This window comes from Nicotiana tomentosiformis, chromosome 5 (genome assembly GCF_000390325.3).
Source record: "Nicotiana tomentosiformis chromosome 5, ASM39032v3, whole genome shotgun sequence".
Classification (NCBI taxonomy): domain Eukaryota; kingdom Viridiplantae; phylum Streptophyta; class Magnoliopsida; order Solanales; family Solanaceae; genus Nicotiana; species Nicotiana tomentosiformis.
The window spans coordinates 84889185-84916410 of NC_090816.1; the positions used below are offsets into that span (position 1 = coordinate 84889185).

General features: G+C 37.9%; 2 protein-coding genes across 2 annotated transcripts; one reads left to right on the forward strand and one right to left on the reverse strand.

Moving 5' to 3' along the window:
- Positions 1-2990: 2990 nt before the first annotated feature.
- LOC104119832 (ethylene-responsive transcription factor ERF025-like) lies at positions 2991-4329 on the reverse strand. The gene has a single exon (XM_033652463.2). It carries the CDS (start codon positions 4263-4265, stop codon positions 3660-3662), a length of 606 nt encoding a protein of 201 aa, XP_033508354.1. The 5' UTR covers positions 4266-4329; the 3' UTR covers positions 2991-3659.
- Positions 4330-6044: 1715 nt separating this feature from the next.
- On the forward strand, positions 6045-15431 carry LOC138892705 (uncharacterized). Its single transcript, XM_070176441.1, has 4 exons — positions 6045-6215; positions 9134-9337; positions 14078-14272; positions 14712-15431. The coding sequence occupies exons 1-4, from the start codon at positions 6045-6047 to the stop codon at positions 15429-15431; spliced, it is 1290 nt and encodes a 429-aa protein (XP_070032542.1).
- The last annotated feature ends 11795 nt before the right edge of the window (positions 15432-27226 follow it).

The following is a 27226-nucleotide window of genomic DNA, read 5'->3' on the forward strand; positions in this document are numbered from 1 at the left end:
CAAGTGTAGCATGAGTACGTAAATCAATGACTACCCAATAAGTATCTAACCTAACCGCGGAGAAGTAGTGACGAGGGGTCGACATCAACACTTACTAATAGTCCAATAAATCATGTACAGTAAGAAGTAAACAGATGTGAGGCAGAGTAAGTAAACGAAATAAACAGGTATAAATACGTGGTACAATCCTCCTCTCGACAATAAACTCAAGCTCTCAATTAGTAGTTACCTCCTCAACCGGAGCATATATATATATATATATATATATATATATATATATATATATATATATATATATATATATATATATATATATATATATATATATAATGGACCTCATTAGATAGGTCGTCACAATCCAAATCAGAAAAACTCGCAGATACACTGGTTTCTTGTCAAATATTACGCACGATTTCGTAAGAGTATTTTATTGAAATGTCGAGGCATATGGCCCAATCCCATCATATTGTGTGCACTGTGGAGGGTCGAACGCTACGAACCATAGATACATCTATTATACTGCCGAGGCAAACGACCCGCTCGCATGAGAGTGTGGTACATAATCCTGCCGAGGCGAATGGCCTGATCCCATTAGAGTAAGAAGCTTTAACGGGTTCTTGACCCCACTCACGAATAAACATGTGAGATATAAATTTTAAGAGAAAACACATAGCACGTGAGAAATTCATAAGATGAGTACAATTATTCCACGGCTAATCATGAAACCCATCAAATCTCTACGCAAGTCAAATTATCACTCTACGTAAGTCTAGGTCTCAAGTCGTAACGTAAAATAAAGGAATTTAATAGGTAAGGAACAACTCAAATAGTACAATTATAGCATGGCGGGAACCTAAGTCTACCCGGACATAATACGAATCTAGCTACGTATGGACTCTTGTCACCTCGTGCGTAGGTAGCCCCCGCAACAAGTAGCACAGATCAAATACATCACCTAGGGGTAGTTCCCCCTCACAGAGTTAGACAAGAAACTTACCTCGCTCCGAAATCTATAGCCGACTCCAACGCCACTCTAACACTTCAAACCGATGCTCGTCTCTCCAAAACTAGTCAAATAATGTGCAAATCCATAAATATATACTCTATTACCCATAATTAATCAATATATAATAATTTCCAACTCCGCTTGAAAAGTCGATAAAGTCAACCCGCGGGCCACGTGCCCGGATTCCGAAAATATTTGAAGATAATCATTACTCATAACACCATGAACTCAAATACATAATTTATTCCTAATTCCATTTCTAATTTCGTGGACAAAATCCAAAAATACCAAATTCTAAGTTTTCTACCAAAATTTCACAATTTTTACTAATTTTTATGTTTAAATCCTTACAGAAGCCATGTATTTATCTTACAATAGGTGGGAATAATTTACCTTGCCATAGATGATGAAAATCTCCCCTTGAAACTCTCTAAGAATCGCCCAAACCAAGAGAGAAATGAGTGAAATGAGCAAAACCATGATTTTTAAAACAACCTGCCCAATTGATTTTCCGTACCTGCAGAACTTCTTGCGCTTCTGCGGCTCCGCACATGCGGAAAAATCCATCGCAGGTGCGGTTCTCTCCAAGCCAAGCAAATCCGCTTCTGCGGACCAAATTTTGCTCCTGCGCTCCCGCACGTGCGAAGACCTTTCGCTTATATGACCCCAACTGTCCAGCTCGTTTTCCGCTTCTGCGGTGCATCCTTCGCATCTGCGGGCTCACAAATGCGAAAATATCCTCGCATCTCCAGCCATCCCAACTCAGTCCAAATGTCGCTTTTTCGACCACAATGACGCACCTGCGGCCTTTTCCACGCAAGTGCGATTGTACCAGATCCCAGTTGCCTCAGCACTTCTCCCAAGTCCAAACTCGATTCGTTTCTAATCTGATTCGCACCCGTGACCCCGTTCAAACATACTGACACATCCCAAAGCATGATACGGACTTAGTCGAAACCTCAAATCACGTAAAACAACATCCAAATTGTGAATCGATGGCCAAAACCTTTCTTTCAACTTTCCAACCTTCAAACTTCGCCGAACACGTCCGAATTGCACTTAATCATCCCGGAATGACGCGAAACTTTACGTGCAAGTCACAAATCATGATACGAACCTATTCCAAGGCTCGAAACTCCAAACGGACATCGATTACACCAAAATTCATTTCAAGTCAAACTCAAGAAATTCTTAAACTTTCAAAATGCCAACCTTCCATAATAAGTGCTGAAATACTTTCGGTCCACTCGATACTCAACCCGAATATACGCCCAAGTCCGAAATCATCATACGAACCTATTGGAACCTTCAAATCCCGATTCCGAGATCGTTTACTCAAAAATCAAACTTTAATCACTTCTTCCAACTTAAACCTTCCGAAATTAGAATTGTCTTTCTAAATCAATTCTGAACCTCTCGAAATTCAATTTCGACCACACGTACAAGTCATGGAACATGAAGTGAAGTTACTTAAAGCCTTAAACCGTCGAACGACGCGCTAGAGGTCAAAACGACCGGTCGAGTCGTTACATACAGAACCATTTTAAGAGTAAATTTAAAGTGAAGTAAATCAAATATGAGATTTATGAATAAATATATCTTGTTATCTCTTCTAAAACTGATCTTTTTTAGAATTTTCCATATAGTTTTAAAATCCGTGTTACAAAATACTGCTAAAAACAAATAAGATATGACAAAAAATAAGAAAAAGTTAACTAACCAAAATCTAGAATTAATATTTTTATTTTACTCTAATGACATAACTTGTTGGGATGCATTTTATATAAAAGTATTCTTTTATAAGGAGAACGAAAATAAAAAGACATAAAATAGCGTTACTCATTTTAAAATGATGATTTTAATACTTTGCATATATTTGATCTCTTATATGTCAAACGTCTTATTTTTAATTTTTTTATATTCCATCATATAAATTGGAACAAAGATAGTACTAGACATTAGTATTTAATAAGACAACTATTAATACTACGGAATGTGCGATATCATATTATTAATGAATAACATAGCTATCATATCATTCATTATGTCAACAACAAAGAAATTCCCACAGCTGTAGACATAGGCATTCTTGTTTTTTTTTTTCCGGGTAAACTAGATATATTAATATATTAAAGGCATTCTGACTCTTACAGTATTACTCCACACTTGAAATAGCTAGCAAGCTCTCTTGATGGAAGACATTGTTTTCTGACTACTGCTTCATCCGTACTAGTACAGTTTTAAGTTTACCCAACAGACTTCATCAAAATTAATTACTCCTACATTACAAGAAAAGGGACTTCTCACCTATAGACTATAGAGAGAGTCCATACACCAAGTTTATATGGGTGTATTCATTTTGAAGAAGTTACTCAAAACATGAAAACAATTTCCCTTGACTTCTAAAATTATAATTTTGATTTTTGAGAAGTCAAAGCTCAGTGTTTTCAATAAAAGTAAAGTAACTTCCTTTTTTGCTGAAAGGAAGAAAACAGAAATACAAGTACTTACTTGTTCACATCCAAACGCACGTCCTTTCCAAAAACTGTTTCTCAAAGGGAGGGAAAAAAAAAATCCAAATGCAAAACCCACTTAACTTGTAGTAATAGTGGTTCCGTTATTCTAGTTCTGGACTGTACATTGGGGCCATAGTTTAAGGATAGCTCCAGAGACTATCTGCATCAGAATTTTCAGGTGATTCATCGTAAGATGTTGACTGATGCATCCTTGGCGGGCTAACAAGCATTGCCTCTGCCATTTCGTCCAGCAATTTCGGCATTCCGAAAATTTCCTCTTCATCCACAAACTCAGTTTGTCCCTGTGCTGCTATAGTGCCTTCATAATTTCTAGTTTCAGGCAGCACCTCAGTACTGCTTTCTGAAATTGGAGGTGCTCTAGCAGCAGCAGCATTTGCAGCAGCAGCACGAATGTCCACGGCCGAAAGAGAAGCCGGGACGGGGTACAAGTAAGCGGAATCTGGGAAATTTAAGGGCGCATCAGGGCCTTTTAATGCCAGAGCTGCAACGTCATACGCAGCAGCAGCCATCTCAGGAGTGGAGAAGGTACCTAGCCAAATACGCGTAGTTTTCCGAGGCTCGCGAATTTCAGACACCCATTTTCCGTTCCTTTGCCGAATTCCTCGAAAATTCGGATGCCTACGAGGTGATAGTACATTACCACAAGCAGAGCCAGTGGGGGAGAAGTTTTCTGTAGGGGAAGGATTGTCGCTTGGGGTAATGTTAAAGAAATGATCAGCCATGCAATATTACAAGTAATGGAGTTATTGCTACTTAGGCTTCTTTGGATATTGGATGATTGTGAGAGAGAATTTGGGCTATTTTAAGGTTGGACAGTAAGCGTGGGAAAGTCGCGGATCACCTGCTCATGTTAAAACCCAATAAAGGCATTTGTTTTTGACATGTGCTGGCTTTGGAGCGCACACGTAATTGGGGCAAGCTAATAACTTAGCTGTTAAATGTGAAGCATAGCCTATTTCTAAATCAGGTACTTATGTCAGGCCATGTTTGCTTATGTCGCACCAGGTGCCAACATCGCAGCTTGAAATTTTTAGTCTAAGTCGTCATATGAAATTTTAGCCAATGGAAAGCTAGAACTAGACGCGTTATAAACACCTTATGATGTCCATTTAATGTCTTATCACAATATTTTTTGATGGGGTCTTGCCCTAAACGGAATGAATTGTTGACCATTTTTAATATATAAATAGACTTAAAAAAGGATATCGTATTGTCGCTGGGACCCTCACAACTTCAGGAATTTGCCTACCAAAACATCTATAGTTCACTTGCTTCAATAAGAGTCTGAACTTTGGTTCTGTGCGAAAAATAAATAAGACATGAACTTTTACGCGAAAAGCTTCCTTATTTAAAAAGTAATAACCACGACTCAACTCTAGAATTTCTCTCATAAAACTTTTCGAGCGGAGGTTATAATGCTTTTGATGGTTAACAAACATTTGCAAAAGAATCACATCCCTTGAAATCTACTGATCAGAAGCTGAAAACTATTTTGTAGTGCAAGTTGGGTTGAGCTGGACAAAACAATTTGTACTGACAGTCGAATTTCTTCAATATGCTAATAATTGGGGAAATTCGTGGTCCAACGAGATTCATTAATTATGAAAATAATTACATGAAATGGAAAAGCATGTGAATGAGTCTTTTAAGGAGATAAATAGAATCATTTAGGATTTCTTTTCTTTAGGAGGTAACCGAATTATTTTAGGTTTTAGAGCTAAAGTTGGTCGGCCAACCTCACTTCTATGTAAAGTATCACGTTGCTTCTATTTGAGGTTAACACTTCTATCGTTATTCACACAGTTTCAAAGAATTCTCCAAACTAAATGGCAATCATAGCAAGAATGTGCTTTCAAAAATTCAACCAGAGGATCTAAAGAACTTGATCCTGACGACGAAGTTGATTAAGTTTTTTAGTGTTTAGGTTGAGTCATTGTCCTCTAATTGTAACTTATTTTGCTTATTGAGAAGCGTAAACATAGTTTATCAAGTTCTGAAGAGTTTATTTTGCTTTCTAGACTAGACTTTATAGTCATAACAAGGGTAGCTACAATTGGGTTGATTGTAGGGGTTAAGGTACTAGAGTTAGCCCCTTTGATTATTGAGTTGTAATCTAACTTCTCTTTAAAGTTAGTGAAGTTTTGAGGTAAATCCTACAAGGGTAGGTCATGTTTTTTCCTCCCTTGAGCAAGGAGGTTTTCCACGTAAAATTGCTTGTGTAATTTAAATTTCGCATTTCACTTTCAACCCTTGTGTCAAATAATTAGGTCAAAGAACCAGATTCTTTGAAATACAAAAATCGGGCAAAACACACTTCACCCCCCCCCCCTGTGTAGGTGCGTTCTAAAATAACAATTGGTATCATAGAAATATCGTTCAAAGTAAGGCTAACACCTTGAAAGGATTCGAGATGGCTACATCTCCTGGCATTCAAGAAAGACAATCAACTATAAGGCTACCCACTACTTAATAGAAAGTCATATGGATGTTAAAAAGCAAGGATGCAAAATTTTATGGAAAGCGAAGATTTAGATCTCTGGGACATTATTCAGAAAAGTCTTAATATTCCCATGAAAAAAGATGATAAGAGTATAGTAACTGGCCCCAAAACCCAGAAGCAGTATAATGATAAAGATGTTAAGCCTATGAAGAAGAATGCTAAGGCTAAAAAGGTATTAATTTGTGTTGTTAGACCTGGCGAGTATAATCGAATCTCTGCGTGCACCAATGTTAAGAAAATTTTGGATGCCTTGCAGATCGCTCATGAAGGAATAAATTGGGTCAAACAATCTAAGATTGACATGCTCACAAGGCAGTATGAACTTTTCAAGATGGAGATGGGGAAGATATCCAATAGATGCATACTAGGTTTACAATAATTACCAACGAGTTAATCACACTTGGATAAATCATCCACATAAATACGACTTTAAGAAATATTCTAAGTATATTGCCACTTCGTGGGAAAGCCAGTTTAATGCAATAACATAAGCTAGAGATATTGAAACAATGACCATTGACGATATCATCAAAAACATGAAGACTTATGAGCTAAAGTAACAAAATCGTTAGATACCAGATCCTCGTAAGGATAAGAACCCGATTCTCAAGGACACTAAAAATCTTGAAACTGACGATAATAATATAGCATTATTGAAACGTGGATTCCAATGCATTATAAGGAAGAATAGTCTTATGAAGAAAGGGTAGTACCTCTAAATCTAAGGCTCCAAAGAAGAGAAATACTGGGTGCTACAAATGTGACAGTCGCGATAACTTTATCAGGAATAGCCTAATATCGGAGACTGGGTGGAAAAAAATAATTCTAATAAAGTGAAAGATCAGAAGAAATACCGAGTTCCTAGGAGAAAGATGCCAAAGAAGAGTGCTAACAAGATTATAAAAAGGGCTCTAGCTGCTATGGAAAATACCTCTGGTGATGATCTGGTGATTTTTCAAAGATCAATCCTCGATGGCCAAGGATGAATTTGACTCAGACAATAAAGGCGTTCTTGTATTAATGTCCAATTCTGATTCTGATGTGGAAGATGACCAAACTAAGATAAATTTTCATGAAAAACATATTCAAATTTACCCTAAAAAGAAATTGGCTTCATTGTTTCAACTCTTAATTGGTGCATGTCATAGTCTATGTGGTGAAAAAGAAAAAACTCATAAATGAATATGCGTTTCTTAAATTTAAAAAACAAAGACTTTAGAACTAAATAAGGAGAACTTACAGATCACCATTAAAGATCTAAAGGACCAGGTTCTCACTCTAAGTAATGAAAAGTTTATTTTAGAGATTGAAAATAAAAAGCTTCTTATACACCTGCTAAGGGAAAGAGTCATGCTAGTGAGATTCAGGAAAACCTAAAGAGTAAACTGAAAAAGGTTAATAATGATCTCGCTGCTGAGTGAGAAAAATTAGGAGGATTCAAGAGAATCTGAAAAGAATAAGTATGAATTAGAATGAACTCTGGGATGGACTATTTCTTCAATGATACCAACTACCTTGCAGGCAAACTACAGTAGAAATAGAATAGGACGAGGACACAAAAGGTCAAGACCCCGTATAACCTCAAAGTAATTATGTCTCGCTTCGTGAAAATTGTTTGTGCACACACTACAGTGATAATGCACTTTAAATATGCATGCACGACTAAGTTCAAAGAAATTCAAAAAAATATTGAATATGTTGAGAGGAAAATAATTGTGAAACCTGGTTCTTCATTAAAAAATGCATGACTTCTAGGATGAGCTAAAAATAATTTGTTTAATCATTTTACTAAAATAAAGGGACTCAAGCTATAATGGATGACGCAAGCTAGCATGGATATCCAAATCTAACCTCTGAATTATTTTGCAAGCTAAGGTCAGGGGAAGCAAGAACATGTGATACGTTGAGAGTTCCTGCTCTCGACACATAACAGAAAAAATATTTCTCACACTAAAAGCTTTACAAGGATGGAGTATGGGATTTGATGATGGTAATAAAGGAGATATTATTGGTATAGATAAAGGTGGTAAGTCCTACTTCCATGCAATAGAAAATATATATTATGTTAATTGTCTAAAACACAACTTGCTGAGTATATCTCAAATGTGTAATAGAGGGAACCATATTCTATTTACCTCTACTGTGTGCATTATTACTAGTCTTAATTCTAGAAACCTGGTTCTTAAAGGAAAAAGGCACAAAAATTTTACAAAGATGATATTATCTCTTCTCCTGAAAATGAACTAACATATCTTAGTGTGCTTGATAATGGTTCATTATTGTGAGATAATAGGCTCGAAGTCTAGGTTCAAGGAAGACAAAGTATATGAAGTTTGTGCAAAAAGTTAAACATGTCAAGTCCTCTTTCAAATCAAAGAAAGTTGTAAGTACCTCGCGTCCCTTGAAACTACTGCTCACATATTTATGTGGTCCCATGAGGATTCAAAGTAGAGGTGAAACGATGTATGTATTTGTGATTATTAATGGATATTCTAGGTTTACATGGACCTTGTTTCTTGATTCTAAAGATGGCACATATGATTTATTTATTGTATTTGTGAAGAAACCACGAAGAAAATTGGATAGTTAGTTAGCTAGCATTAGATCATATCATGGTACTGAATTTAAAAATGCTAAATTTCTTAAATATTATATGAGTCATATCATTGATCATAGATTCTCTACACCTAGAACCCCTCAGCAAAATGGTGTTGTTGAAAGAAAAAATAGGACCTTAGAGAATATGACAAAAATCATGGTAATTACTAGTAGCCTTCATAAAATGTTTTGGGATGAGGTTGTAAACACTACTTGCTATATAATCAATAGATTCATGATTAGACCTTTATTTGAGAAGACCCCCTATGAGTTACTTAAGAGCAGTAAACTCAATATAACTCACCTAAGAGTATTAGGAAGTAAGTATTTTGTATATAATAATGTAAACAATTCTCTAAAAATGTTTGATGCAAAAAGTGATGAAGCATATTCCTTGGATACTCTTCATATAGTAAGGCTTATAAAGTATATAACAAAATAACCTTCTGTATTGAAAACAATGTGCATGTGATTGTTGATGCAATTGATTAGTTGGTTGAGAAATGCTTACATGATAATGATGAATTTGGATTCACACAATCCTATGATGATGGATTAGATCAAGGTACTTGGGAGAACATTGTTGAGTCAGGAGAGATAGTACAAGAACCAATTCTCTGGAAGCAGAGCATGATGTACAACAGACAGGGGGAACCAAATAGGTTAATGGTGAAACGAATGCTGACAACAAAGCTGGTTCCTCTACATATCAAAAAACAAAAATGGTGATACTTAGAAATACAAGTGAGAAACTGAAAGTACAATAGTTCTCATCCAATCTAAAGTGTTCTCACTCCTGTAAATTCTACAATCATGAATAGATTGAAAGTGAGAAATATGTGTGCCTTATCTACCTACCTGTCTATGATTGATCCTAAAAATATCATATAGGCTCTTCAAGATGTTGATTGAATTGTTGCTATGCAAAAAGAACTTCATCTATTTGAAAGAAAATTATGACATCTCGAACCCCGACCATAGAACAAAATAATTATTGTAACCAGTTGAATTTTTAGGAACAATCTAGACAACCAAGGTACTATTATAAGGAATAAGAAAAGGCTGGCAGTGCATGTTTGCAATCAAGAAGAGTGAATAGACTATGATAAAACTTTTACACTAGTTTCAAGAATAAAGGCTATAAGTATGCTCATTGATTTTGTATCCTACATGGGCTTCAAAATGTACCAAATAGAAGTCAAAAGCGCATTCATGAATGGGTATCTAAAGAAAGAGTTATTTGTATGCCAACCTCTATGTTTTCCAAGCCATGAGTTTCTTGATCATCTCTACAAATTGGACAAGGAATTGTATGGTATAAAGAAAGCACCTACGACATACTACGAAAGATTATCAAAATTCTTACTTGAAAACGGGTTCACAAGAGATAAAATTGACAATACTCTATTTCTGATGAAGCAAGGTAAAAGCATGCCTATTGTTCAAGTCTAAATTGATGATATCATTTTTGGTACTACTAATGAATCTTTATGTAGTGATGAAATGACCCGGCCAATCATTTGAGTATTATAGCCCCGTTCCCCTATTTATTACCTATTCCATATCTGTTTGTTGTTATGTGACTTGCCGGGATGGTTGATTTAGTTCCGGGAATATTTCAGAATGAAGTGGGACACTTAGTCCCAAGGTTGGAAGCCTAAATTGAAAGAGTTGACTGGATGTTGACTTATGTGTAACTAACTCCGAAATAGAGTTTTGATGGATCCGATAGATCTGTATGGTAATTTTTGACTTAAGAGTGTGTCCGCATATTGATTTGGATATCCGTAGATGATTTTGGCTTGAATTGACGAAAATTAGAAAAGTTAAAATTTGGAGAGTTGAGAAGTTTGACCGAGAGTTGACTTTGTGGTTACTTGGCTCGAAATCTAGTTCCAAAAGTTGGAATAGGTCTGTTATGTCATTTATGACTTGTGTACAAAAGTTGAGGTTAATCGGAGTTTGTTTGGTATGTTTCGGCATTAGTTTTGGACGTTAGAAGATCACAAGTTCATTAGGCTTGAATCAATGTACGATTCGTGGTTTGAGTATTGATTGATATGATTTGAGATATCGACTAAGTTGGTATGACATTTTGGGATGTTTTGGTATGTTTGGATGTGGTCCCGCAGGCCTCGGGAGTGATTCGGGTCGATATCAGAATGCATTTGGACTTGGGGAAATGCTGAAGTGCTTCAGGTCTGGTGCGATTGCATATGCGAAGAATTGGGTCGCAGGTGCGCGACTACAGAAGCGAGTTTGGGATGCGCATGTGCGGTTTTAGCTGGGGCTGAAGAGATGCGCATGTGCGAGAGTTTGGTCGGCATCTGCGGGATCGCAGATGCGGAAAAAGGAGTGCAGGTGCGATTTGGGCGAGGGGCAGCAGTTTCCGCAGAAACGGAGAGGAGGTATCTGGTGCGACTTCGCAGTAGCGGAGCCTTGTTTGCAGAAGCAAAGGCAGGGGGACCTCATGGAAACCACAAAAGCGGAATTTTGATTGCGTCTGTCACATCTATCATTTGCATATCATATCTTAGTCTCCATCACCATTTATTGTTACATCATGTTATCATTGTTTGGGTTGATTGTCAGGAGACTTGTGAGCCCGAGAGACTGGAAAGATTGATGACAGAGTAAGGCCGAGGGCCTAATTATAAGTAATGTTTATGGGAACGAGCTACATGAAGCAACACGCTTTATTGAGTCATACCATGATTGGCTCATATTAGCGCTTGGGAAGGATCCGCCCCTCCGGAGCCTAACATACTAGTAGTGCGCATAGGTACCTACTGAATGCGAGTGCTGAGTACGAGTATCGAGCAATTGAGAGTGCTGAGTGATTGAGAGTACTGAGTGATTGAGCATGCTGTGAGGTTGAATACTCCGAGAGCATGAGTATATGGCTTTATCATTGTGTTGCATTACAATTGGCATGCATGTCTGATATGTAGATATCGAGATGTGACATTCCTCATATTAGTCATACTTGGCATATTCTATCCTATTTGTGCTCAAACTGTTGAAAATTAGAAAGCATGCATACATTTCTATACTGTCTATAAATTGATTATTGGATTTCTCTCTGAGTTATTACTGTTATTATCTGGATTTGGATTGTACCTATCTGAGCTCGTCACTACTTTCAGCCCTAGGTTAGTCCTGTTACTTATTGAGTACATTGGGTCGGTTGTGCTCATACTATACTTTGCACTTCGTGTGCAGATCCAGGTACTTCTGGGCACGGCAGTTGCTAGATTTGGAGCTTCATATGCTTAGAGACTATTGAGGTAGCTGCCTTGGCGTCCGCAGACCACGACTCTCCTTTTTTTAAGTTATTAGCACATTTTTATCTTTCTAGATAGTTGTTTTAACAGTTACACTGTGTTGACATTTTAGTAGCTCATGTACTTAGTAACACCCAGATTTCGAGAATTTTGTATTTGAGTCGCAGTATTTCTTATCGACTATTTATGAGAGTTATTACTGTTAAATCTGTTTTATCTTGTTTTCAATTAAAAAAATAACGTAGTTATTTGTGATTGTCGGCTTGCCTAGTACTGTGATGGGTGCCATCATGACATGTTCAGTTTTAGGTCGTGACAAATGAATTTGCAAAGTTAATAGAAAGTGTATTTAAGATGAGCCTGATGGGTTAGCTAAGCTTCTTTCTTTGGCTACAAGTTAAGCAAACTGTAAATGACATGATGATAAATCAACAAACGTATGTCAAGGAACTACCTAAAAGGTTTGAAATGGACAAGGTAAAGACAATTCACACTTATATAGACACTTCTACGCGATTGGACATGAATGAATCTGACGCATCTGTTGAAAAAAAATGGTATAGGGGTATGATCGGGTCCTTATTGTATGTAAGGACAAGTAGACCAATTATTGTATTTAGTGTTGGGCTTTATGCTAGGTTCTAGTAAATCCCAAGAAGCTGAATTTGAAAGTAGTGAAGAGGATGTTGAGTTATCTAAAGGGTACTTAAAGAGCATATTGCAAATATATTTATCAATTTTGAGCAAGGATCACTTTAAAAGAAACTGCTTAGATCTTTGTTTGGTTGAAGTAAGCACATTTTTTGATTCCCTTAATGATTGGCTATGTTATATCAAAGTATCTTGAAAAATATCTAACTTGGTCTTATATTATAACATGTATGCATGCATGGAATGCTCAAGTTGCTTAGATAAGATTTGATGATATTACCCCTACCCTTGGAGGATACTCAACCGAATTGATGAAAACAGTCAAAGAACTCTATTCTTTTGACATTCAGGTATGTACCTATTTTTTAGTAGTTAGTTGCATTAGCTTATTAAAATGTCAATCATAAAAATAAGTTTCTTAACTCGAATCTTGACATACTTGAGTCATAAAAGGTAAACATAACTGTCATCAATCCGCGCGAAAAATAGAAACATGTTCCTAGAATAGCTGAATACACGTCTCTGATGCCTATTTGAGCGCCAATTAACCGCCGATGTTTCATTCAAATTTGGGGCGTATCCCTTTCCGTAACTAGTTTAGGAATTAAAATCCCTAACTAATTTGGTTTAACTTTCAAATAGCGTCTTTCCTTATTTAAATTCATTCCCACACATTTACCACCTACACAAATCTCTTTTCCAATCATCTCATCTATGTGCTTAATCTAAAAAAGAAAGAAGACCCCCAATTCAAAACCCATCAAAATTTCTAAGAACCCGGCAATGTTAACCATCCAAAATCCCTCTCAGTCTATCCCACATGAGTTTGAGCAGATCAAACTAGTAGGTAATTCTTCTCCTTCAAACCCCGAAACTGAAATTGCCCAAACTCATAACCCAATTCAAGAACAAGAAAACCCAACACCTGTTAGTGAAAGAATCTTTTCTTGAAAATCAATTGGTGATGAGGCTGGCTTTCAGGGGAAAAAGTCTGAAATATAAGGCAAAACAGAAGGGGTTGAGGGTGTTACTGAAGTAGAAGTAGATGTTAGGAAGGAGATATATAGGTGAAAAACATCAGTGATGAAACCATTATGTTAGGAGATGAAGGTGAGATGGAAAAAAAGATGACGATACTGTGGGTAAGGAGAAGAAATTGACATTCCCGTAGAAGCCCCTGGACAACAATCAGGTTTTTCTAGCACTGGTGAGGGTAAAGATTAAGTCCTATTGAGTGAGGAAGTGCAAAATAATGTCATGTGGGAACTAGTACTGAGGGTGCTGGTGAAACTGAGAGTGCTACATCGGCTGATAAAGAACCTAATTCTTTGGATGTCAATTTGGCTAAAACTGAGGGGGAAGGTGCTGAGAGAAAAAAGGAAAGGGAGTGAATCAAGAAGAAGATGAAGATGATAATCTGTCATTAGCAGAAATAATAGTTATCAAGAAGAATAAGGCGGAGATATAAGGTATTAAGTTCACTGGAAAAAGAGTAAAATAGTTTTCAAAGAAGGAGACACAATATAAGAAAAGAACTTCTATTACTAGGAGTAAAGGAAAGGCTATGCTTGAAAATGCAGCTCATGAAAGTAAGAGGAAGAGAAAAGAAATCAAAGAGAGTAAAGAATTTAGGTTGAGAGATGATCTAGAAAGTGATGAAGAGGAGGAGGTCCCTCTAAAAGGAAGAAGAAAGCAAGTTTTTCAGGAACGACTAGCAAAACGAAGAGGAATCCAAAGAAGAAAAAAAGAGTGATCCTACTGAGAAAGGAACCAGTTCCAAAAGATGAAAGAAATACAAGAAAAGGTTACCTATATTGGTAAGTATATGTGGTTCATTCGACAGAGTATGTTGAAGGTTAGGGTGATAGACCGTGAAATCGTTGGAGAGCTCGGGATGAAGGAACTGAAAGAAATGTTAGATTTCTAGAAGTGGATATATCTTTTCCTTTTTCCACTTTAGAAATCCAAAAGGAAGAAGTGTACCACTTCTACTACAGTTTTATTTGTTATAGGATGACACTATGATCACCACGATTAAGGGAGTAGAAGTGACCTTCAATGTTGAGGGTCTGAGACAGATCTTGAGGCTTACTACCAATGGGTTTGACACTTAAGTCAAACATGACTGGCTGAAGATATATGAGGAGAAGCAAACTAAGGCGTACTTGACTTCCAAGCACTCAAAAAGGAAACAAACTGAGGAGCACAGGAAAGTGTATAAAGAGGAAATGAACTCGATTCATAAGCTGTTGTATGAGTTTGTGAACAAGTGTGTGCTTTATAGATCGAAGAGAAGGAATGAGGTTACTGCATTGGATCTGGCAGTAGTGGAAGTACTTGAAAAGAATATGTTGTTTAACTTACCATCATTCATGATCAAGCACATGGCTAGGATAGCCAATCCATCAAAGAGAAATCATGCACTTCCTTATAGGTTTTTTATTACTCAAGTGTTTGCTCACTTTAAGGTTCCGTTGGGAGAAGGAAAAAAGGGGATAAAAAAGAAAATATTTGATAGAGCAACACTTCAGGAGTGTGTTCTCATGGAGAATAAACTAGGTTCTAAAAGCAACACCCTTATCACTCAATTGATCAATAAATTGGAGGCAGCCATGAAGGAGAATAAGAGGCTAGCTGAGGAGATTGCCTCTTTAAAGGATGAAAATAGGAAATTGAAGGAGAAGAGGCAGAAAGTCCAAGAAGCTATCATTACTCTCCTTGACAAGTTGTTGGGGGTTTATGCAAACTCTATCCTCTTCCAGCAAATGATCATGGTCCCTAGTCAATTCTCAGTCCAAATCCAGTCCTTTCTAGTGTCAAGTCCTTCTTTTTGCTCTCTTTATGTACTCTGCTAGTTTAATCTTGTTTTTTGGAAATTTTAGCAGGTTCTTGCAACTTTATATTGGTTTGGGCCTTTTAAACTCAATTGGTTCATAATAAATAATTTTTTTATTTTATTTTGATGAGTCTCTTAAAGATGAATAATATCCTAAGATTAAACGTTCGAGCTTTTTACTTATGTGTATCTTAGTGCAACCCGAGTAACTACGAGTTTGAGATTGCTTAAATCTTTGCTTTTGACTATACTAATGCTTTAGTTTTCTGATGATGCCAAAATGGGAAATTTAAGGAATTTGCACATATAATGATCAATGAACCTTAATTTGCATGAAAAATGCTGAACCAATCTGGTTCTTATGCCTAACCATCTATAGGGTTGCAATGGGTTGAAGGTGAGTCCCTAGACATGCATAACAAACATCTTGTAGGAAGAGTGCTGATAATGAAGTTGGTTCTTATGCGGAAGTTGCACATGGGTTATAAATTGCACATGGGTTTGTCATCATCAAAACGAATTTTTTTTGAGTTGACACTATATTAGTTTTGATGATACACAAATAGTTGTAAAAGAACGAGGTCCCTTGAAATCCACTGATCAGAATCTAAAAGTTGTTTCCTTCTGGGTTGAGCTGGACAAATTTATTTCTGATGACAGTCAGATTCCTTGAAGGATTTATTTTGTGGGCTGAAAGTATGGTACTAACGGGAGGAATTTATAGTCAACTAGGATTCATTAGTTGTAGAAATACTTGCATAAAATGGAAAAACATGTCTTTTAAGGAAATAATTGGAATCCTTTTATAGTATGTTTTATTTTAGGTAACCCAATTATTTTAGGTTTTAGAGATAAATTTATAAAAGAATTTGGCCAACCTCACTCCTATATAAAATATTATGTTGCACCTTTTTGAGGTTAACGCTTCTAATGCTATTCACACTGTTTTATAGAATTCTCTAAAGCATACAACAATCATAGTAAGAAGGTACTTTCAATGATTCAAACTGGACAACTGAAGTACTTTTTCCTGAAGACGAAGCTGATTAAGTTATTTAATTGTTTAGATTGAGTCATTTTTCTCTAATTTCAACCTATTTTGCTTATTGATAAGTGTAATTGTATGTTATCAAGTTATGAAAAGTTTTTTTTGCTTCTAGGCTTGGGTTTATAGTATTGAAAGGGGTGGCTACTGTCACAATCCAAAATCCTACCTAATTTGTGATGACAACTAACCTGAACATGCTAGGTAAGCCAAACAATAAATAATACGACTCGAATGAAAGGTGATAAATAAATAATAAACAGCCTTCATTTGAACTTGACTTAAAGTTGAAACATTATTAATGCACAGCCCATATTTTAACACATTCTCAATTGGTAACATAACATGAATAGATCATTTGTGATGCTTGTTGAACATATATCTTTCAACCCAAATCTTACTCAGAATAGCCAATTTCATAATGAATCACTCGGGACTTACATAATTTACATGAATAACATGGGATTCAATTCTAAGATAAAAGTTTAGCCAACATACCTCACTTGAGCTTCCTTACACTCTAAATGTTCCGAAATTTTTAGTAACTTCAATCTATTGTAGAAATAAAATAAATTGAATGAATATTAGGAAGATGATCATGGTTCTAGCTCATTTGAGTATTTTGTCAAACACTAGGTGTGCACAAGGTTTCAAGGTCTTTTTATGGAGGATTCCATCATCCTACAACCCAATCTTTACCATACTTAGTTCAACAATCTTCCTATACCCCTTGATATCACATGCATGTAAAATAATCAACTCTCATGCCCAAACATTTTCTTGCTAATTATCTATTTTTAGATGATTTCGAAATTAGGGTTTAGGGTGTAGAATCTTACCTCTAGGATGAAGACCTAGTCAGCTTGCCTTCTTGATCTTCCAAAACTTGAGCAAGGATTGAAGAAAAATTATTGAAGAACACCTTCTCACTCTAAGTCACTCTCTCTCACTCTAAAATGTCAGATTATATCTCAAAAATGGCCCAAAATGTGTATTTAACGAAGTAGGGTCGGGTTTTAAAAACCCAAAAATGAAGCTCCGGAACAGGTTTTGCGGTCTCATATACGACCGCATAATGGTTATGCGGACCGCATATCGGTCGCATAATTGGTGTCCAAATTGACCAAAAATCTACCTGAGTTACGGTCACTATGCGGCCTGCATAACTATTCTGCGGTCGCATAGTGCACCGCATAACAGTTATGTGGTCGCATAGTCGACCGCATAATTCCTTCCAACTAATCCCATTAACTGCCTTACTCTGCGGCCATTATGCGGTCCGCAGAGTGATCTGCGGTCGCATAATGAATCGCAGAAATGCACTTTTCCGCCAAAATATTTCCTTTACTTTTCGCTGCATTGTTCAACCCAAAAAGATTTTCTATAATACTCTACACATAAAACCAATTCGGCACAACGAAAAATTACTTTATTTTGCAAAATATTTACGGGGATTTACACTTAAATACTTCAAAATTTTCCGGGGTGTTACAGCCATGAACAAGTGGTAGCTTATATCTGAAATGCTGGTGCATCTTCATTGCTTGTCTTCGTCTTTTATTGCAACTCAACTCCAAAATCTGCACGCAAAGTACAAAAGTATAGTATGAGTATAACCAACACCATGTACTCAGTAAGTATCTTAACTAACCTCAGTAAAGAAGTGACAAGGATTATAAGTGAAAAGATAATTACTCATATAACCCGTGCAACACCATAATATATATAGGGCAGAAATGTATCCAAGAAAACAGTCATAGAGCGCTGTATATCACAAATCAAGGTGCACAATTGAAGAAGAGATAATAAACATGCTTTTTTAATTTAACAGGACAAAGCAAATACAACTTGCACTATCTCCGCACACAAAGAGGCATGCCCAAGTAGTGTGTACTCAAATACTCCTACATGGATGTAGAGTTTCTCTATACAACAATAATCCACTTTCATATCAATTTCTAAATGATATATTTATGAAACCTTTATGTGTGTCCAACATATCAATGTAAGATCTCTCTTTTTACCTTAATCCACACTCTCTAACTGTCTAATAACTCATTAATAAGTCTCATGCTTATCTATACATCAACTAGCATATATAGATGATATGCATGGATAAAGAATATAAATGCATGAATATGCACAAATAATTCACTTAAATGGCCAAGCTTTAACCTTTATGCTCAATAACACAGCACATCGGATCCCACATCACAATCAACTAGAAATCCATCGGTTTCTCACAACTTGCGTGCACGCCATCAAGAGAGAAACAAGAGAGGGAGACCACAAGGGGATAGATCCTTATCCACATGCTGCACGTACAAGTCACGTGCGATAATCATAATCACTGCACAGATAACTCACGTGTCACAATCATAATAACCACACTGACAACTCATGTTCCATAATCATAATAACTACACGGACAACTTATGTGCCATAATCATAACAACCGCATGGATAGCGCATGTGCCGTAACCTCAGTCCATATCAGAGAACCATATGCAGGGAAGTATGCATATGAAAAGAGGTAAGCATATACAATGCATATGGACAGAGAAATAACTATGCATAGATGTATGTATAAATACGAGGGATGATCCCTAGGTAGGATGCATGCTTATATGTAAGTATGACCACTGACCCAAACATGTAATACATCATCCAAATAATCATTATGCCCAAATAAGCATCCAAAAAGCCATTTCATTATCTTTAACGTGGGTAAGGAAACTCAAGTAGTGATACATCAATTTGAGGCATAACGCAAGAATAACAAGTACGAGTCAGTGTTTATAATATACGTATGACTACGTCTAAAGAAAATATAACAGTGATCTCAAGAATAGTTCATCATGCTCAAAATAGGGTATCATTAACCTAAACATTATCTCTAGCATTGTTCATAGGGCTCACGTAGTCCTTCAATCGAGTAAAGCATAGAACAAGTGGAACACAATCCAAACAAGGCACAAAATAGTCTAGAATCTATCCGAGCATGAATATCATGACACATGTATATATGCTCGCCACCACATATATACATCACCCTCGAATATAGCAAACACTATCAATTATTAGAAAAACTTCCCTCAACCCAAGCTAAGAAAGACACTTACCTCATCCGACTAGTCTTTAACCTCAAGTCGCACAAAAACCTCACTCTAGCCCTCCAATCATGCAAATCTAATGTCACGGCCCAAAATTTTACCAAAGGTCGTGATGGTGCCTAACCCGCTCGCTAGGCAAGCCAACACAACAATAGCATAAATCTAAAGCAGATTAATCATCTTTTAACCAAATTCTCAATAAGATAAGAAACATAATAATTCTCAAGTATAATAATATAGATAATTGTCCAAGGCAGGGTCTAAAAATGATAATAACAACCAATACTGTCCCAAAACCGGATGTCACAATCATCACAAACATCTAATGGGAGTATGAAAAACATCTGAACACACTGTCTGTCTATATAAAATAGATATACATAAGACAGAAGTAGGGGGCTTCACGTGCTACAAATAGATCAAGTAGATAAGCTCAGCACGAAGTCTCAACGGATCCACCTACTGTCCCGAATGAATACCGCTTGTACCAGCCTCAGAACCTGTACAAAATATATATAAGCGTAGTATGAGTACAAACAACGGTAACTAGTAAGTATCAAGTCTAGCCACGAATAAGTAGTGGCGAGGGGTTGACTTTGACAGTCACTAGCAGTCAAATAAGAATGTCTGAGAAATAATCCACCGAAAGCCGTACATGATATGATCAACAAATATAAAAGCGCAAAATCCAAACATACTAACTTTAGACATATTTTTCAAATAACCATAATCAAATAAGATAACATTGATCCCAACTATCGAGTAAAACTGATACCAGTCAATAATACTTACTTCAATTCATAGCATGAGTCTAAACAAATATAATTTGCATGCTCTGGATCCCTTTTTCAACAACTCACAACATAATCCATGTGCCCGATACATGCCACATGTCCAACAAGCGACAAAAGAATCACGAGTGCATACACTTACAGGGCCCAAGGTAACATGAGTAATCACCTTCCTCTGGAGGGACAAAATCATAATCCAAGAGTCAATCATTTTATATTTAATGATCATCAATCAATTGTTGCGACGCGCAATCCCACCCAAACCATAACATTATCAATCCAATAATCAGTGCCAATATCTGCTCAAGTGCTCGCAGTGCTAAAATCCTTATCTTGCATCAATAACCATTTCCACTCATGCATACGTGTGAGACATGATATAATAAAGGGGCACACGACATGATAATAAGAATGAGGATAAAAAAGCTCAAATGGCTAAGTGATAGCTATGGTAAATGATATAACTTATTTTATCATAACGACTCAATAAGCTATTAGCATGTTTCTAGCTTAATCATATGATTATCATGAGCTAATTAGGCCATAGAAACCGTAATAATTATGGAGCAAATAAATCAAGTATATGACTATGAATTTATAATAAAGTTCGACTTGGCAATATATCCCTCCTGTCAAATCAAAAAGTCATAACCCTAGACATGCTCCTAAATTATGAAAATATAGTATCGAGTAGTCATAAAATCAATTGAACATGGATAGCAACTTCACATAATTCAATAAAGCATAATTTAGTCAATAAATATCGGACACAGTCCAAAACCTAGCTACGCATATACGCTCGTTACCTCACATATACGTGGCTCCAAAATTGAGAATCAAATAACAATCAAGTCACCTATGGGGACAATTCCCTCTTACAAGGATAGACAAGAGACTTACCTCTACTCGAAAACCTCAAATCAAGCAAAAATCGCCTAATTGTCCAAATTCAAAAGGCCATTGTCTCTTCTTCATAAGCCAAGTTCTCATCCAGTTGCACTGAGCTGAAATCTAACACATGTGACTGATCTTCATGATACTTCTGAAGTGTTGAGACATGGAAAACCAGACGAACTCCCGCCAAGCTGGATGGCAAAGAAGGCCTGTAAGTCACCTTACCAACCCTCTATAACACCTCACATGGACCGATATACCGAGGACTCAACTTACCATTCCTCCCAAACCTCATCATGCCTATTAAAGCTTTATCATGAACCTTCCTATCAGCATAACACTTTTTCCTGGACTGTGTTATGCAAAGCTGCTCCTGAATCAATTTGACCTTCTCCATAGCATCATGAATTAAATCGGTTGCCAACAAGCTAGCCTCCCCAGGCTCAAACAAAACCAACCAGAGAATGACACTGCCTCCCATATAAGGCCTCATACAGACCCATCTAGATACGTGACTGGTAGCTATTTTTGTATACAAACTCCACTAACGGTAGAAACATATCCCACTGGCTCGAAGTCAATAACTTAAGCTCTCAACATATCCTCCAAAATCTGAATGGTTCGCTCAGACTACCTATCTGTCAGAGGGTGAAATGCTATACCTAGCTCCACTTATGTGCCAAACTCATGGTGCACGACCCTCCAAAAATGCGATGTGAATTAAGTGCCATGATCCGAGATGATAGACACCGACACCCCATACAAATAGAAAACCTCTATGATATAGAACTTGGCCAACTGCTCTGATGTGTAGGAAGTCATGATTAGAATGAAATGCTCAAACTTGGTTAATCTGTCCACAATGACCCAAGAAGTGTCAAATCTCCTCAATATCCATGGCAAACCAACCACAAAGTCCATAATAATGCGCTCCCACTTCCACTCCGGTATCTCAATCTTCTGAAACAAACTGCCGGGTCTCTAGTGCTCATACTTGACATTCTGACAATTCAAACACCAAGTAACATATCGAACAATGTATTTCTTTATCCGCTGTCAAAATAATTTGCTTCAAATCATGGTGCATCTTTGCAACACCCTGATAAATGGAATGTCGCGAACTATGAGCCTCTTCAAGAATCAACTCTCTCAAGATATCGACATTATGATCACATATCCGACCCTAAATCCTCAATACCCCATCAATATCAATAGTTACCTCCTTAGCAACACCTCGCTGCACCGTGTGCTTAAGGACGAGCAAATTACGTTCGACATACTGGCGAGCTTTAATGCGCTCAAACAATGATGACAATAAAACAACACAAGCAGGTACTCTACCCGGCTCCGAAATATCCAATCTCACCAACCTATTGGCCAATGCTTGAAACTTCATAACTAAAGGCCTCTTTCCGACTGGAATGAATGCTAAACTCCCCGTACTCTACGCCTTTCTACTCAATGCATCTACTACAATATTGGCCTTCACCAGATGATAAATAATGGTGATATCGTAATCCTTCAGTACATCTAACCTTCTCTGGCTACCTCAAATTCAAGTTTTTCTATTTAAACAGATGCCGCAGACTCCTATGATCTGTATACACCTCACAAGACATGCCATATAAATAGTGCCTCCAAATCTTCAGTGCGTGCACAATGGCTGTTAACTCTAAATCATACACCAAATAGTTCTTCAAATGGGGCTTCAACTGGTGCGGTGCATAGGCAATCACCCTACCATCCTGCATCAACACATACCCAATTTTAACCCTTGGAGCATCACAATAAACCATATACAACCCTGATCCAGAAGGTAAAACCATAACTGGAGTCGTAGTCAAAGCAGTACTGAGCATTTGAAAGCTCTCCTCACACTCATATGTCTACCTGAACAGAGCTCCCTTGTAATTCAACTTAGACAATATGGTTGCAATAGATGAAAATCCCTCTAAGAAGCGATGGTAGTAACCAGCCAAACCCAAGAAGCTCCTGATCTCAATAGCGGTAGAAGGTCTGGGCCAAGTATGAACTATCTCAATCTTGATCGATTCCACCTTGATCCCATCACTAGATACCACATGAACCAAGAATACCATCGACTCTAACCAAAACTCGCACTTGGAGAACTTAGCATATAGGTACTTCTCCTTCAAAATCTGGAGCACGATACTCAAATGCTTCTCAAGCTCCTCCCTACTACGGGAATATACCAATATATCATAAATGAACACATGACAAACGAATCCAAAAAAGGCTGGAATACACTGTACATCAAGTGCATAAAAGCTGCTGGGGCATTAGTCAACCCAAATGACTTCACCAAAAAATCATAATGCCCATAACGAGTCCGAAAAGTAGTCTTAGGGATTTCCAAAGCCCTAATTCAATTGGTGATACTCCGCTCTAAAGTCAATCTTCAAGAATACCCCGTCACCCTGAAGCTCATCAAATAAGTCATCAATGTGTGGCAGTGGATATTTGTTCTTGATGGACACCCTGTTCAACCAGCGATAGTCAATACACATTTTCATAGACCCATCCTTCTTCTTAACAAACAACACCGATGCACCCCAAGGTGAAACACTAGGCACGATGATCCCCTTATCCATCAAATCTTGTAACTGTTCTTTCAATTCCTTCAATTACACTAGAGCCATACAAGACAGAAGAATAGATATGGGCCGTGTGCCTGGAACCAAGTCAATATTCCTATCCGGTGGCATTCCCGGTAGGTTTGAACGAAATACATTCGGAAACTCCCTTACTACCAGAACTGAATCAACATCAGGAGTATCAACACTTACATATCAAACAAAAGCCAAATATGACAAACATACCTCCTCCACCATCCGTTGAGCCTTCAGAAATGAAATCAAACTACTAGGAGTGTGACCAAGAGAACCACTCCATTCTAGCCTCACCAACCCTGGCATAGACAACATCACCGTCTTAGCGTGATAATCAAGGATAACATGGTACAGAGATAGAAAATCCATACACAAAATCACATCAAAGCGCACCATACTAAGCGATAGGATATCAACACTTGTCTCATAACAACCAATAGTGACAACACAAGACTGATATACTCGATCCACTACAATAGAATCACCAACAGTTGTGGATATATGCACATGAGCATCAATAAAACCACGAGGCATATCCTGATAATAATTAAAGTATGATGACATATAAGAATAAGTAGATCCCAGATCAAATAACATGGAAGCATCTCTATAACAGACTGAAACCATACTTGTGATCACAATATCACAGGCTATCGCATCGGGTCTCCCTAGAAAAGCATAGCAACGGGGCTGACCACTGGTGGCCCGACTAGAACCAATCTGACCTTCTACCCAGGATGTCCTCTCACTACGTGACCTCCCCTATAGTTGTCTGAGTAGGAGGTAATGCAACTAATACAGAACTATGGACCGAGAACCCTGAAGAACTATGTCTTTGATAATTCTGGGGTAATATTTCCTCATATGACCAAGCTCTCCACATCATAGCGACCTCAAGCTAAATAAGGCTGCTGAGATTGATACTGCCCCTGAGGAACCGAACACCCACTGGAGGAACCTGCATCGACAGAGCATAGTTTGAGCTCGCTGGAAGAGCACTGACAGATGATGGAAGGGAAGAATTGAAAGATGACTGAGATACCACATTGCGGGCCCTATGTTGCACATATTAAATTGGCCTACTAGGATGGTCTCTACTAATCTTCCCTATACCTCCAGACGAGGTTCCACTAAAACTACTAGAACGACAAGGACTTGTCCCTCATCATGACCTCTCTACCCTGGCTGTAATAACGCTTGATGCTCCGAGATATCTCTACTGCTTGCTGAAAAGCAGTCCCGATCTTTGACTCTCGAACCATAGTAACTTTGATGCCATGAGGCATACAATGATAAACCTCTTCACCTTCTCTGCCTCGATGGGGATCAATAAAGATGCATGACAAGATAACTCTATGAATCTCGCCTCATACTTGGTCACGGACATGCGACCCTACTGAAGGTGCTCGAACTGGCCTCTCAACTCATCCCTTGTTGCGAGTGGGATGTACCTCTCAAGGAATAAATGTGTAAATTGAACCCATGTAAAAGGAGCTAAACTAGCTGACGTGCCCTGGTCATATGTCTACCACCATCTCCTAGCTGCTCCATTGAACCGAAAAGTAGTGAAGTCTACTATGTTGGACTCTACCAAGCCCAAATTGTGTAGCATCTGATGGAAGTTGTCTAGAAAGTACTGTGCATCCCCTGTTGCACTTGCCCTTAAAGTGTGGAGGAAACAACCTCTGAAACCTCTCTAACCTCTTCTGCTCATCAGCAGACATAGCAAGCATGGTATCAACTAGCTGCTACAACAGGCTACTCTAGAGTACGAGCCACAAGGGTCTAAACTTCCCCCTGCCTGAGATGTAGCTAGAGCCATTGTGACCACCCTAGCCTAGGTCAAAGCATCAATGAAACTGTCTATCTTGGCCATAGCCTCTTGAAACATGGGTGCAACAATGAAACCCTTCGGCTAGTGTACACTTGAGCCTCAATATGCTTGTCTATGATCTGCTCCTCGACCTGCTCCACATGTGGGTCTAGTGCAACTTCCATGGCTTTTAGCAAGGATCTTAGCCTTACCCCTACCTATGCATTTCCCGGTCGCAACCAGTGGTACTGCTCTTGCATCCTCTGCTACTTCAGACGCATGAGTCCTTACCATATGTGAGAGAATAAAAAGATTTAGATTCAATCCAATAGTCAATGCACGATGAGGAATTAAGAAAAGGAAGTTTAGAACCTAGTGCTCTAATACCAACTTCTCACGACCCGAAATACTATCAAATGTCGTGATGGCGCCTAACTCGCTTGCTAGGCAAGCCAATACAATATCAATTATAAATCTAAAGCAGATTAATCAACTTTTAACCAAAATCTCAATAAGATAAGAAATACAATAATCTCAAGTCTAATAATATAGATAACTATCCAAGACAGGGTCTAAGCACGACCACAACTACAAATATTGCCCAAAAATCATATGTCACAATCATCACAAGCATCTAATGAGAGTATGAGAAATATTTGGACACACTACAACAACAAAAACAATAGCAAACCCAGTGAAATCCCACAAGTGGGGTCTAGGGAGAGTAGTATGTACGCAGACTGGGCTCTCCATTAGCTTCATATATGCTGCTTCTTTGGCTTCCACTTTTCCTTGGATCTCTCCATTCCACCACTAGTCCTCTTTGTGACCTCCGGAGTAGCCCTTCATGACCCCTTGCACCTCCCTAGCAGCTTCTCTAATGCAGTCCGCTGCCGTGGTCCACATACTACTCGCATCTCCACTGCTCCTCCAAGCCCCCATAACCAACAACTTCTCCCCCAACTCTTGAGCTTTGTCCTTAGTCAAGGCTCCCCATTTAATCTTGGGTTGACCATTCACTACTCTCCTCTTCCTTACTTTCTTAATCTCCATGTTCATTAGTAAGACCTATATTGTGTCGAAAGCCGCTCACTCAGTAAAACCTTGTAGTCAGTGCGTAGACCTCTATCCCTCTTCCTACAGAGAAGATAATAAATCCGAGTCTTGGCCATCGTACTCTGGAACGTGACCAAGTGGTCCTTCTTGTTCTGAAAACACGAGTTAGCTACTACCAAATCAAAAGCTTTAGCAAAATCTAGTAGCAAAGCACCACCCTCTTTCCTAACTCCAAAACCGAATCCATCGTGCACATCGTCATACCCATCAGCCATCTCTCTAATATGGCCATTAAAATCACCTCCTATGAAAAGCTTCTCGGTGTGTGGAACACCTCACACCACCTCATCCAAATCCTCCTAGAAATGCCTTTTGACCTCCTTATCTAATTCCGCTTGCGGTGCGTAAGCACTAATCACACTTAAAGTGAGCCCGCCAACCACTAGTTTAATAACCATTAACCTATCGTTCA

Coding starts and splice junctions, on each gene's coding strand:
- LOC104119832 (XM_033652463.2), bottom strand. CDS start 4,265: ATGGCTGATCATTTCTTTAACATTACCCCAAGCGACAATCCTTCCCCT.
- LOC138892705 (XM_070176441.1), top strand. CDS start 6,045: ATGCAAAATTTTATGGAAAGCGAAGATTTAGATCTCTGGGACATTATT. Junction 6,216..9,133: donor AGAATGCTAAGGCTAAAAAG/GTATTAATTTGT, acceptor GCAATTGATTAG/TTGGTTGAGAAATGCTTACA. Junction 14,273..14,711: donor TAAAAGGAAGAAGAAAGCAA/GTTTTTCAGGAA, acceptor GACTGGCTGAAG/ATATATGAGGAGAAGCAAAC.